At 44.4% G+C, this 13,750-nt stretch overlaps 1 protein-coding gene across 1 annotated transcript; it reads left to right on the top strand.

Moving 5' to 3' along the window:
* The first annotated feature begins 361 nt into the window (after positions 1-361).
* On the top strand, positions 362-13,564 carry CYBC1 (cytochrome b-245 chaperone 1). The gene is made up of 7 exons (XM_084218371.1): positions 362-478; positions 2,642-2,772; positions 3,844-3,885; positions 5,152-5,225; positions 6,152-6,248; positions 8,370-8,514; positions 9,519-13,564. Exons 2-7 carry the CDS (start codon positions 2,688-2,690, stop codon positions 9,655-9,657), a joined length of 582 nt encoding a protein of 193 aa, XP_084074497.1. The 5' UTR covers positions 362-478; positions 2,642-2,687; the 3' UTR covers positions 9,658-13,564.
* The last annotated feature ends 186 nt before the right edge of the window (positions 13,565-13,750 follow it).

Genomic DNA, 13,750 nt, shown 5'->3' with positions numbered 1-13,750 from the left:
TTTCTGGCCTCCGCAGGGGCTGCCCGAGCCTGGGGAGAGCCCCCAAGGCTCCCCTGCCCTCCCCGACCCCCTCACGGAAGGGGCCATGTCCACCTCACCCACCGTGGGTCAGTTCAGCTGGGCCCACTGAGGCTCTCCCACACACCCAGCCTCACCCTACAGCAGCTCGCTCCTCTCGTCATGCGAGGCTTCTGCTCTTTCCAAGAACCGCTAAAATAAAACAACCATGGAAACATCGACGCTCTTACTTCAGCAGCATCCGCGGGCCCGGGCGCCATGCTGAGTACTGGCAGCGCGCCGCCATCTTGGCGCGGCGCTGCCCTCACGGGAGGGGAAGGGAGGTTCGTGTCCCTTCCTCTGCCCTCACCCAAAATGGCCGCGGGCGCCTCCGTCCGTCCCTGAGGCGGGACCAGCGCTGAGGGCGCGGGAGGCGGAGGCGGCCGCGGATCCCTTTAGAACGCGGCTGGAGGCCGGGCAGGTACCGCGGGCACGGGGCTGGGCGATGGTGGAGGGCGGCCTCGGGTTCCCCACGAGCGGGGGGACGAACGCCGCGGGCTGGGTGGGTTAAGGCAGGGCCGGTCCCTGGCTGGGGAGGGTCTTCCCCTCCCTCAGGGGGAAACCAGGCTGGGCTGGGAGCAGGTGCAGGCTTGGGAGGTAAAGAAAAATGAGCTCTGTGAAGAAAATTCACCTGATGTGTGATCCTGACTTGATGGCTGCTGGTGGTGAAGATTTCAAGGGGTGAAAATTTCAATTCTTCCAATGTGTTTTGCTGGCTCGCCCTCAACCGCGAGCTTGGAGGAAGCATGAGAATGTTATTTTGACGCTGGAGATGAGTTCATTGTCAAACCAGACAAAGTCAAGCAAAATTTAGGTTTGGAATTTGAAATGAAAGAGCAGCACAAAGATACCTCTTTCTCTGTAATCATAACATTGTTATAGTGAAAGCTTAGTATTTGCTTTAGGGCGCGTTTATGATTTATTTATTAAATGTAACTTTAGAAGCTGCTTTTTATTCTGAAGTCCATTTCTTGCAAGCAACAGCCTGTGAGAGACAATGCACTGATGTGGAGTGTCCAACATTAAACCAAAACTGGCATTTGCCTGCTTGAATTTCCCTAAATTATTGTGGGGGAGAGATATCAAAGTTCGCATTAGTGGACTTGACTGATGTGTGTGAGAATTATGTTCTAAGTAGGATGTAATATTTGTTAAATACACTGAGATTTCTGCAGTGATTTCGATGTATTTTTAACTTGGATTTGATAACAGGCAGGAGAAAGCGTTGTACATGCAGAAGTATTTCCCGGTATATTGAGAACAACTCACAGGAGTCATTTGAAAATTAAAATTTGATGCTTGACATCCGGAGGAGATGGAGCGTGTCTGATGCATAAGTGCTTTTGGCTCTTTCGGTTTCAGATGCTCTCAGATGTGTTGCTAAGAGATTAAAATCAAAGTCGTGGGTGCTTTTTGTTTAACTGAAAAGACCTGGCTAAATCTGCTCCCCTGGAGCTTTGTATCCAAACTACCAGAATTGCAGGAGCATCTTCTTGTATCCAAGAACAGCTGGGTAACTAAAGGACTGAAAAAAACATATTTGCCTTTTGTGAGAACTTGGATGTGCTCAGACCTGCTCTCTCTGTGTTTTTCATGGTTATTCAAAACCTGATGAATGTTGGCATTTTCTGGAAACCTGTTATCATGGGTAGCTAACAGCAGCTTAATGCCAGCCTCCTTGAACTGGTTCTGTGGGACAGGATGCCCAGGGAAGTGGTGGAGTCACCATTCCTGGAAGTGTTCAAAAATCATGTAGGTCAGGTGCTGAAGGACATGGTTTAGTGGTGGACTGGGCAGTCCTGGGTTAATGGTTGGGCTTAATGACCTAAAAAGTCTTTCTCAGGCTAGATAACTCTGATTCTATGCTGTAAAACAGTAAAAATGCACTGAAAATGCTTCCTGGGATTACCCAGCTCTTACTGGTTTTAATTAGTGCCTGTCTTGTTAGTCTCTGCTGTTTCTGCCTAGGCTGAAGGCATGGTCTTGTTGAGGACAGACAGGCATACTTGTTGTTGGAAGCTCCTGGTTGTGTTCCTGAGGTGACCTGGAAGATGGAATGCCATCTGGGGCATTATGGGATGGTGGCAGTGCTTGGCTGTAGCCCTTCCTGGGATGAGACCCTGTGTCAGAGGTGCAGAAGGCTGCACTGTCCTGCCCCAGCTCCCAGACCTGCCCTTCACACAACCCTTTGAGCTCACAGGAGAGAGATTTCCATTCCCTTTGCTGTTTTATCTGCTTGAAGGGCTGCATGAATTAGCAACAACATTATTCCAGCTTCTTGCCTTTCACATTTTTCTTCTGGAATCTGATTATAATAGAAAGAGACTTTTACCCCTAAAATGAGAACTTTCTTCCAAGAGTTCACATTCCTGTTGCTGTTATGCAACTCTCGACATGACAGTTTGACTTTGTGGTTGTTTTCAGTGTTCATATTGCTCTTCCTGTCCAAAAAGACTCTGTTCTTACCCTGGAGTATCTTTTATAGTCTAGATTAAGGCTTGGTAAGTCCTTAAAAATGCTAGGAAGGAGAACTGGTGGAATTGTCAATGATTTAATTTTTTTCCTTTGTTTTTTTTTGGTGCAGTGAGGTTTCATGAGTCAGACTGGGCTGTTGGGAGTCTCTGTTGAAGATGTACATGTTGGTTGAAAAGCGCACAAATTCCCATCTTCACCTAAAGAGGTCACCTGGCATCCGCTCCTGGTCTCTCTGTGTTGGTAAGAGCACACATTTCATTTCATTTCAGAGCATGCTTTAAGGGAAGAGAGTGACAATAAACTCCTGAAAGAGCCCCTAGTGAAATGCCTGCCTTCCAGGCATTTTCCTTTCCAGAAGAGGAAAGACTGTGCTTTGAACTCTTCCTTTCTCATAGTCACTAAATGAGTGGGAAGCCTCAGCATGGCAGTTTCACTGTGAGACTTTCAGTCACATCTGGAGAACCTCAGAAGCTCATGGATGGAATTTTAAGGGAGTCCTGAAAGATCAAGAACAGAAGGTTTATTATGAGCCATGAAGCAGTACAAATGTGAAGCTTCTGAAGGGGATTTTAGGTTGAGAAACATCTCAGTTTGCAGGAGTGGAAAACTGCAGCGTGACCGTGCTGGGTTGGATCGTGTGTGTGGTTAAGGCTGAGCTCCTAAGGACTCTCTATGAAATGGGAAGTCATACAGGATATTCTGAAAGGCATCTTTATAAACACTGCTGAATATGCAGGAAAAATAAACTTGTTAGGATTGTACTGAGAGAGCTGCTGGGGAAAATCTGGTATATCCTGCTTTCCAGCTGAGCAGATCCCACTGCAGTAACACCACGTTGTCAGTGCTTTCAGGGATGTTGTTGAGAAGATCTTTGCAGTTACAGCAGCCTCTGGGTCATGGGGTTCAGCTGTTTCCTCCTCTCTGAGAGAAAGGAGCTGACAATTTCTGACACAACTTTACTGTAGAGGTTGCCTTTTGGCTCCATAGAGCACTTAAAGGGGAAAATAACCATTGCAAGGTTTGTGTGAGCACTCCAAGTTTTACTGTGCTGAGGGAAAGCATGGTATCGTGCTTAGATTGAGTCCCTCTGAGGTTCTGTTCCCAGCTGTGTCACAACATTTTTATTTCTGACCCCAGCCCCTGTGCTTTTAATGCCTTTGCAGAATGGAAGTTTTCTTAATACTGAGAGGAAAAAAAACCAAACTTGACTTTGATGTAGTGATCTGTGTTGCTGTCACATTTGTCCTGTTTTTGAAAAGGGATGTTTTCTGAGCTGGTTATTTGTCTTAATTCTCTCCTCTTTCCTCCTAGGAATAGCCTCCATAGGTTTGGCTGCTGCTTATTATAGTGCAGGTAATGGCCTATCACTTTTTTGGGAGAGTTATTTCTTTCCTGTTCATCTGTTTTTCATGCTGATGACTCATCTGCAGCTTCTGTCTGTCCCTTCAAAGGCAGGAGAGGTTCCTCTCCGACTTTGTGGTGTGAATATTAAAACCAATAATAACTGTTGCCTCTGTGGCTTACTGTGCTGTAGTGCTCTTTTCTTACTCAGCCTCCTTTTCCATTTGCAAGTGTTTTTAATAATGATATTGATACTCTGTGGCATTTTGTACTTTCAATGTTTTATAAATGTGATTAGCTGCTCCTCACAGCTCTCCTGGGAAGACATGTAATGATTATTTGACACCATAATGAAATGATTACTCTGCCTGTGACGGAAGTTCTCTTGTTTCTCTGGAAACTGTCAGATCATCACTGGCAGAGATTACTCATCCAAGCACCTTTAGGGATGAGACAGATTCTGCTGCTTCCTCCCCCTGCAGTACTGCAGACTGCACCAAATGCCAGCTGTCTTTCCATCCATGGGATTCATCCTGGAAGCTGCCCTGTGATTCTTGTGCTGCATCCTGTTAACATCAAATGTTAAAACTTAATAGTGTGTAGGAATGTGCTACCAAGAGAACCCACATATTTTTATTTAAAGAGAAAAATGCAGTGAAAGCTGCTTGAGCCACCAGCTAAATCAGCCTTGTTTTTCTTAAGACATTGCAATAAAGTTTTCTGAAATCTCAGCACAGTTCTGCTGTGCCTTCAGTTAAAAGCCTGAGTGAGCAAATTATTCAGGCTGTGACATGTAAACATTGCCAGGACATGAAATGCAAATGTTTGTTTGTCAAGAGGTCCAACTGCTTCCTTTTATGCAGGAACATGTTTGCTTTATTGAATTTTCATTGTCCTTATCCTTGTCCTCTGCAGCACAAATATTTGGTGTTTGACAGCAGGTTGGCAGTTTTGTGAATGCCTTTTAAGTTGCCTTTGCTTGTGCAGAAGAGAAAGATGTGACATTACAATCTTGCCAATAATACATATGCTTATAATTCTACATGGTTTGAAGCCCAGCATGAATGAAGTCTCTGAAAAGTGTGAAGACTTTCTGTATTTTCATCCTGGGAAAGAGCTGTGAAATAGGTTTCTCTGATGGAACATTTTTGCCTTTAGTTGTACTACAAACTTTCTCCTTTTGCTGCTTTTAAAGGGAGCATGTTGCTTTCGGGATTGTTTGAATACCAGAGAAAGGGGGGGAAAAAGCTAAATTTGTGCATTTTTTGCATTGTCCAGACAGCTTGGCATGGAAGCTCTTCTACATGGCTGGGTGTTTCTTTGTGGCAGCTCAGAATCTGGAGCAGTGGGAGGTAAGATGCTGAGCTCAGGAAATGAGGGTCTGTGAGTAGGAAGCAGTTGGCAGATGCTGATTCCAGCATCCTCACGCACTTGCTCAGTCCAAACAGACAAGTTAGGCTTTTGGTTTTGAGGAAACCCTCTGGGTTGCTATGCTGGGACTAGAATTAGGGCAATAATTCTTTGGTTACGCAAGCATAAAAATGTGAAGCTGAACACATGGGTATTTTTAAGGGGAGACTTGGCCCAAAATGTTCTCTTTTATATAAAAGAGGGAGGATAACCAGGACATTCAGCTGCACCACATGATTTTGAACTTAGCCTTGAGGCTAATGACAGAGAAACCACTAAATAAGGGAGCTCTCAGCTTTTCTCCTCTGTTTTAGAATTGTGTGGATGCTGATTTGAGAGCAATAAGTCATCTTATCATCCTGATGACCTGAGTTGTGTTGGAATGAGCAACTCACCTAAAGAAAATGAGATCCTCTTTTCATTGATTAATATGAAATTTCATTAATATCCCATATCATTAATATCCATTTTCATTGGGGTATTTGAGGTCTGTGTAAGCCTGGCCCATAGAGCACAGCACTGGGATATCAAATTCACCAGAAGTGAAAATTATAGGCGTTACAAGTTAGTGTTCAAATTTGATTCCAGGTTAAGTTTTTATTACATGGGGAATGTGGCAAGAGGGACAATGAACCTACTTGTAACTCCCTTCTAGAAGTCACACGAGAGATATGGTAAAGTTTCTGTTAAAACCAAGAGCAAGATTGTGATTTTCATGGCCTAGTAATAGAGGAATGTCTCTGAACTAGCTGTGTATTTTTTTGTTGCCAAGATTATTTTCCCCTTGAACTATTTTTATTTTACTTTGAAGCATAGCTAGTGATGGTGTTTTCAAGAAAATCTTAATTCTTATTTTTCAATTTTACAGGAAGCTGTATTTGATAAAAACAAGGGAACAATCTGCCTAAAAACATTCAACCTCTACAAAAAAATACTGACCTTGTCAAAAGGAGGCAATGAACAAGGTGAGAAAGCAGCATCTGTGGTAGAAAATGTGGTGAGCAGCAGAAGAGATGGATGTGTGCCCATTTAATAGCTTCTCTGGAGTTCTGTACTCAAATTAAATCACATCTGCTTCCAGATCTGCTTTGTTCCCAAGCAGCAGATGTAACAATCTGTCTCTCTGGGCCCAAATGCTTTTTCTCAGTGTGCTGAATGCATCTTGTTAATTATTTTAATCCAGTATAAGTAGGCCTACACATTGCTTTCCATAATAATCCTAGCCATTCATTTGGGATGTTAATGTGTTTACCTTGCTCTTGGCTGGCCTGCTTGCCAGCTGGGACTGGTGGAAAAACTTCCATTTTGGATCCAGAAGTTGAGATTCCTGTAATCTCATCTGCTTTGGGGAGCAGGCAAAGGTTTGATACCATATGCAAGCAGGCATGTTACATCCTGCAGGTATAGAATATGCATTTAAAGCAGCCTGTACAGGAGGCTCAGTTTAATGCAGGATCTGATGGCCTTGGGCTTCCTCTTGGACTAACAGAAGTTGCAGTCTAGTCTGTGAGTTGGAGTCAGGGTGGTGAGTTGGTAGCTCCATTGCAAACTGGGATTTCTTTTCTGTTACAAAAGTAGAATCTTCTTCCATGTCAGAGTTTTTGTTCTATTTCCTGATGTGAATAGAACCAGCTCTCAGTAAGCTCAGAAGAGTGGCCAAATTTGGAATGACCTTAAGCTGAGTTGGTTTTTAAAGAGTTCATGTTGGAGATGGAAGATATAAAAATGGGGAGAGAAAGATGTTTAATGTTTCTGGGCTTTCCTTTAGGATACATGTTTGCAATGGAGAGCTGAGGATATCTTTTCCTCTTTGATAATATCTGGTTTAGGTACCCTGCATGTGAGGATGCAGAGATCAGCAGGTGCTTTGAGCAGTTAAATATTTCAGTATTTGTTCAGTCTCAGTAAACTGAACACCTGTTTGCCTACTCCATACAGAAAAATAGCTAAAATTGCCATTAAAGCAAGTGGGAAACATAAGTAATAACTGGGTTGCTCCCAGTGCCTGACTGGCTGTATCTTTTTCCTTAGGGCCTGTCCCAGCTACAGTGTACTGCAGTCACACCCTGTGGATGTGTCTTTTGCCTGAGCAGCTCAGCAGCTGTTTTTATACCTCAAGTTTTAGCTTTTATGTTTTTCAGATTCTGTACTGCTTTAGTGTGTACTTCTGAGCTTCATATTAGGGGATGGTGAGCTCTCCTCACAGAGTAGGCAGATCCAGCTGCCCTGCAAGGGCCCTGACAAAGGAGGGATGATGAGGAGGACTCCACTGATATCAGAAGGCTAATTAATTACTTTATTATACTGTATTATTCTATACATCTAAAACTGAACCTGCCAAGCACTCAACCCTGCACACAACTGCACTGCACTGAATCTTGTCACTGTCACCTGACAGTCCTGACACACACACACCCTTGGCCCTGACAGGCCAAGGAAACAAAACACCATCACTCTGGGTAAACAATCTCCATATTGCATTCTACTTTTGCACAAACACAGGCACAGCAAATGATAAGAATTGTTTTTCCTTCCTCTGTGGTTCAGAGAATGTGAAACTCGAAATATTCTTGGGAAGAATTGTGCCTTGCTTTTCTCTGTGAAGAGAAATGTGGCTACAGGGAGACAAAACAGCTGGGAACCAAGGACAAATGATCCCAATCTCAGCCCAGGAGCACAAACCCCGTGGGCTGGAGAGAGAAAAACAAGCAGGGTGGGACTGCAGGGGCTAAAGCTGGGATGGGACAATGAACTGCAAGGTGCAAATGGAGCAGAACTGATCCCAGGGAGAGACCCCGTGCCCGGCCGGGCATTTTGGGGCCATTTTGGTTCATCTTGGGTGCAGCCCTGGCTGGGCTCTGGTGCTGCCCAGGGTGGATCCATGGAGGCCTTTGAATAAATCCCTAAGTAGAATAAAGTTATTCTTTAGCTTCATCCAGCCTCTGGTCTAGATCAGCCTTCACAAGGCATCAGTTTGCTGCTGCAGGACTGCCCTGGCTGGGAGGGATCCAGAGCAGGGTCCCTGTGCCACAGTGCTGAGGCTTTGCAGTGCTGCTGACAGCTGCCTGTTGTGCCCCTCCCTGCAGTGGTGGCCGTGCTGAGCGAGATCCGCGATGTGAACGTGGAGGAGGAGGCCGTGCGCTATTTCGGGAAGGGTTACCTGGTGGTGCTGCGCTTCGTCACCGGCTTCTCACACCCGCTCACCCAGAGCGCCGTGCTGGGCTGCAGAAGGTGCAGTGGGGACTGGGTAAAATCAGAACATGTGAGGTGGAAATGCCAGTTGTGTGGGTCAGGAATTGCCAGATATTATTGATGCCTCGGGTTTTGGCTTTTATGTTTTTCAGATTCTGTGCTGTGTTAGTGTGTACTTCTGAGCTTCATATTGGGATAGTGAGCTGTCTTCACAGAGCAGGGAGATAAAACAATTCCTTCTCTAGCTGGGGACCAAGGATAACCAGCCCAAATTTTAGGCCCAACAGCATAAACAACAGTTGACTAAAGAGAAAAAAAAAAAACCAAGCAGGATGGGACTTCATGAGCTAAAGCTGGAATTGCACAATTAACTCCAATATGGAAATGGAGCAGAACTGATCCCAGTGAGAGATCCCATGACTGGCCGTGCATTTTGGGACCATTTTGGTTTATCTTGGGTGCAGCCCTGGCTGAGCTCTTGTGCTGCCCAAGGTGGATCAATTGAGGAGATCCTTTTAATAAATCCCTGCTTTATTCTTTAGCTCCATCTAGGCTCTGTTCTAGGTCAGCCTTCTCAAGGCATCGTTATAACTAAGCTCAGTTTTTACACTTGCTGTTATGACCTTGTGTTACTCAGTTTAACCTTTTAAACCCCATAATGTTTTCATTTGCAGACATTTGGCTAACACCATCTGTCAGGATCATGTTTAAATATCTAAGATCCCTTTGGTGCTCCTAGAGTTGCCTTCCTGAGCTATGCAGTGGTAGAGGGGACTAATTCTACTTTGCAAACATTTGGTGTATTAGTTAACAGAAAAATTATCTTGAGCATTGCTAATAAGGAACCTTGCAGCAGGGACTGGGAAAGGATTGACTTGTTCTGATGTGGAGGGAATGGCTTGGTGTGACATGCTGTCAGCCATAGCCTCTGTGCCCATATGACTTTCCCTCTAGGCAGTTATTTTCAGGAGTTAACATACCTGCTCTTGTCTTGTCAGCATTACAGTTCCACTAACTCTTCCATTGTTTCTTCTTTTCCACAGTGATGTGGAAGCAGTTGCCAAACTCATTACGAGTTTTCTGGAACTGGACAGAGTAGAGACCCCACAAGATTTCTCCCAGAGCAGCGAAACAGAGGCAAGTGATGCAGATGAACCAGATGAACCACAGGGTAAATACTGATAGTCATTGTGAACTGAAGCAAGCAGAGGCTTTCACACATCTGGAAAATATTCTGATTGTTCTTCAGAACAAGAAACCCCTCACAACCTTGACCTGGGCATTTCTCAATGTGTGCATTTGCAAGGGGTGGAATCTGTCATAGTTTAGTGTTAAACTGCTTCAAGACCCTGCATGTGGACACTGCTGGCTTTTGAACTTTCGTCACTTCATCAGACTTGTCTAGGAATAGTTATTTATTAATGAATTGGTTTGAAATAATTGTTTTTCCATTAATGAAGTGAAGATACAGATGTGAACTTCTGCTTATTGCAAACATTGCTGCAGGTACAGTATATGCAATGTTGAAGAGTTGAATTTGTAACACATAAAACAATGCTTTGAGGTTTCCCCTTTAATATATGCAATTAGGAGATGCAGAGTAGTGGCACTTTCATGTTCTCTACTACTGACTTGCCACTGGATATCTGTGGAAATGAAAGTCTGAGTGCCTCTCTTGGAATTTTAAACATCAGGTTGATCAACTTGTAACGGTGTCTTAACTTATCTCAGACTCACCTAGGAGCCATAAATAGCAAAGGAAAAAGGATCATGATGAAACATCTTTGGGATGCTCTAACTTAATCCTGTTCTGCTTAACTTCTGGGCAGGACAGAGCAATCTTTTTCTAGACCTCAATGTTTACTATTTAAACTGTGTATTTAGAAAGGAAGCAGGGACGTGTAACTTTAGGTAGGGAAAAGATGATGTCAAACAAGGTGGTAGCTTAGAGTTGTTGAGTATTTCCTCACTTGAAATGATACCAAAGTGCTAAATAATAACTTTTTTTAAGGTAGGTAGTATAGACTAAATGTCTGACTTGTACCTGTGTTTTACTCCAGGTGTGTGGTGTCCTCTGTTCTGACCAATGGTTTCACAAGTAGTTAAAATGTACATTTTTTCAAGGTATTTCTGAAGCAAAAGCTACCTCTGTTAGTCAACACATTCTGTCTAGAGCTAGAACTCCATCATGCTTACATTAACCTGTCAGTACAAGAAAAATTGTAAAAAGCTGCCAGCTCCTTTAGCATGCTACAGCTGCTTGTACTGAAGTTCACTAGGTTTTATTTAGGGATCTTGTGATCTTTAGATCTGATTTAGAAAATCTGTACACAGTTACATCTAGGAGATGTGAACAGGGTACGAGGTAACTGTGTGGGCTGCTTTCACGGTTGGCCAGCAGCAAATGTCTCCTGGCAGCAGTTCCTTCAGAATTTAAAAGAGCCTGTGTTCTTGTTTCCAATCACTCTACCTCTACAGAGAAAAGGCTCTGAAAAGTTTTTGGTAGAAGGCACATCCTGTTGTGTGTTCCAGTTTGGTGTGGAGCTGAGCACCTGCTCATCAAAGGTTTCCCTTCCAGCTGTTCAGAGCCAGGATGTGAACTGAGGCTGGTGCTGTCAGTGGAAGGTACTCACACTGCAGCAGGGTTGGTGTACCTTGCCTGCAGCACAGAACTAGGTCTGTTTCCTTTAAATAAGATAAAAACCTTGTAATCATGTCAGGTATCAGTACAGAGCTCTGCCAATACATGTTCCTGAAAGTCCTCTGAGTTGCTGGGGTTATCATGGGGCTTTTGGTGCCTACCCCACACCACTGGAACTGGGAAGCTGCTGTGTATGAACGTGGGAAAATTAGGTTGCAGGCAATTAGCTAAATTTGCCTTTATTCTCCAGCACAGCTGTAGGCTAAGCATAATCATCAAACCTGTTCAAAAAAATATTGCAGGGTGTAACACTTAATGTAGAGTTCCTCATTTAAATGCACTGTAATGTATACCCCAGGTGATGCTCGTTTTAGAGAGAGGAGAATGAGACTGGGGACTTGGAGTACTCTTTTCCCCCACAGTGTAAAATGAGAATGGTGAGTGTTCTGAGGACTTTCACTAGCCAGTACTGTCCTGGAGTGTGTAATGGTACAGTGGAAGCACAAGGGCTCAGCCTGTGGTAGCTGCTGCTTTGTAGCAAGGATATTCAGAGGGCATTGTGGTGTGCATTGCACTTACTCTGAGCCCGTGGAGTGGACCATGGATAAACCAGACAAAACTACCTGCCTTCAGTCTCAGCTCTGCTGGCTTTCATTTGTATTCCCATGAGAGCTGACATTCCATGAAAGGTATAAACCACACTGTAGTTTTCCAGTTAAAAATCAGCTTTTGAGAGGTACATCTGTTGGTCTGACCCTGCACTGCATCCTGTGTCCTGCTTCTGCTGAGCTGCAGTGCATCCAGCTTGCTGTGCATTCATGGTGTTAGTCATGTCTACACTTCCAGACTATGCAATATCTTAGACAAAGACTAAAACAATGTAAGGAACATTGAAAATCTACAGAAAGGGGAATGATCTATAGTAAGGTACAATGTAACTCAAAATACATCCTGTGGAGTAAGTTGTGTGTTGGGTTGGTGTCAGTGATCACCTCTTTAGAGGTGTTTGGCAGTATTATCCTGCTGTGTTAGGCAGGAGAGGGATGGCTGCTGCCATGCACTGTGTGTCTAGGAGGAATTTTGACTCCTCAGCCTTTCCCTTGGGGCAGCTGGTGCCATCCTCTCTTGTGCCATTTCCATTTTGCATTTGGCAGCTGTCACTGTACCAACAAGTCCAGTTTCAGTGGGGACCTGTGTTCTGTAGCCTGAGCTAGCAGGATGGGCCCTGAGGACATTCTGGCAGGCTGGGGGTGCTCCTGTGGGGACATGTCAGGCACAGCTGGGTGATTCACCCAGGAGCTTCCTGTGGCACTGATCCATCTGAGCCTGGCAGTGGGACACTGCACCAGTGGTAGCACAGGCTGATGGGGTTTTCTCTTGTGTTTCTCTTGATTCACAAGTGGAGCTTCTTGCCCCCTAAAACTCTGTCATTTTTAGCTGGAAGACATGGCCAGATGCAATGCAGTGACTGTGTGCATGTGCAATTCACCTGCAAGTGCTGTTCTCAAGGATTTGGTTGTGGCAGTGTCTGTGCACTCCTCAGCAATGGGATCAGCTTGAGGAGCTGTGGAGAGCAGGTGCAGCTCAGGACAGGGCCCACTTTCCCTCTTTGGACGAGTCCTCTGTCATCCTCCTTTTGTGCCACTCCCCAGCATTCTGCTGAAGGCTTTCCTGGATGGTTTTCCTCACTTCTCTTGGGCCAGCAAAGTCAAAGGCCCAGTAAAACAGAGCCTTCCATGTGCCTGCTGTGAAGTGACTTGGACTCAAAGGAAAGACATGAAAGACTCATTTTGGTTAGGAAATGAGGTACTCCTGGGAGACTTACAGATGTACTCATTACCTTTTGCATCTCAGGCTGTCTAGAGACTTGTGCCTGGACAGCTGTAGTTTGCATGACTTGTCAATGATTTAAAAAGCTGCATAGCAGAGCTTAGATTAGCCCCAACAGCCTGACCCCTAAACCAAGCCCTTCTGTCACATCCTTCACTAGAACTGTAGGTGGCACTTGGCAGGTGCTTCAGGGCAGCACAGTGGCAGCTCCTTGCATGGCTGTGCTGGGATGGGGCTGTGGCTGCTGCACTGCTTTGTGTAACCTTGGTGTAACCTTGGTGTAACCTCGTATTCCAGTACTTCACAATGAAATATTCCATACCTGGCATCAAGTGTGCAAGTCTCAAAGAAAATCCAAATATTTAGAGTTGAGATCTGACTCTCGAGCTGTATTTATGAAGTTACACAGGTACCAAAAGCTCAGATTGCTCACCTAATAAATAAAGAGTGCTAGTCCTGACAGTGTCATAGATGGCTGGGAGGCAAAAATACTTCTGGAAAATGTTTAGAAATTGCCTTTTTTTTACTTTAAAATTGCAAGTAGAATTTCAGCAAGGCCTTGTTGTGTTGTCTTTTTTAAAAAAATGTTCATTGATAAAATCAACTTTGATAACTTGTTTTGCATCGCTGTAGTATTTTGTATTGTTTTTAATTAAAATTATTAAAATATTAATGGCTGTCTAAATTATTACTGAGAAAGATCTACTGAAGGAGTTAATGAGGGGGAGGACAGAATAGAAGAAGCCCAAATACCTGTTCAGAAGTGACCCTGCTGACACTCCTGCCACAGTCCAGGTTTTAATT

The sequence above is a fragment of the Fringilla coelebs genome (assembly GCF_963513975.1).
Source record: "Fringilla coelebs genome assembly, chromosome: 19".
NCBI lineage: Eukaryota > Metazoa > Chordata > Aves > Passeriformes > Fringillidae > Fringilla > Fringilla coelebs.
Note: the sequence above shows the minus strand (reverse complement) of the source record. Positions and strands in the feature narration are given on the sequence as shown.

Coding starts and splice junctions, on each gene's coding strand:
- CYBC1 (XM_084218371.1), top strand. CDS start 2,688: ATGTACATGTTGGTTGAAAAGCGCACAAATTCCCATCTTCACCTAAAG. Junction 2,773..3,843: donor CTCCTGGTCTCTCTGTGTTG/GTAAGAGCACAC, acceptor CTTTCCTCCTAG/GAATAGCCTCCATAGGTTTG. Junction 3,886..5,151: donor TGCTGCTTATTATAGTGCAG/GTAATGGCCTAT, acceptor TGCATTGTCCAG/ACAGCTTGGCATGGAAGCTC.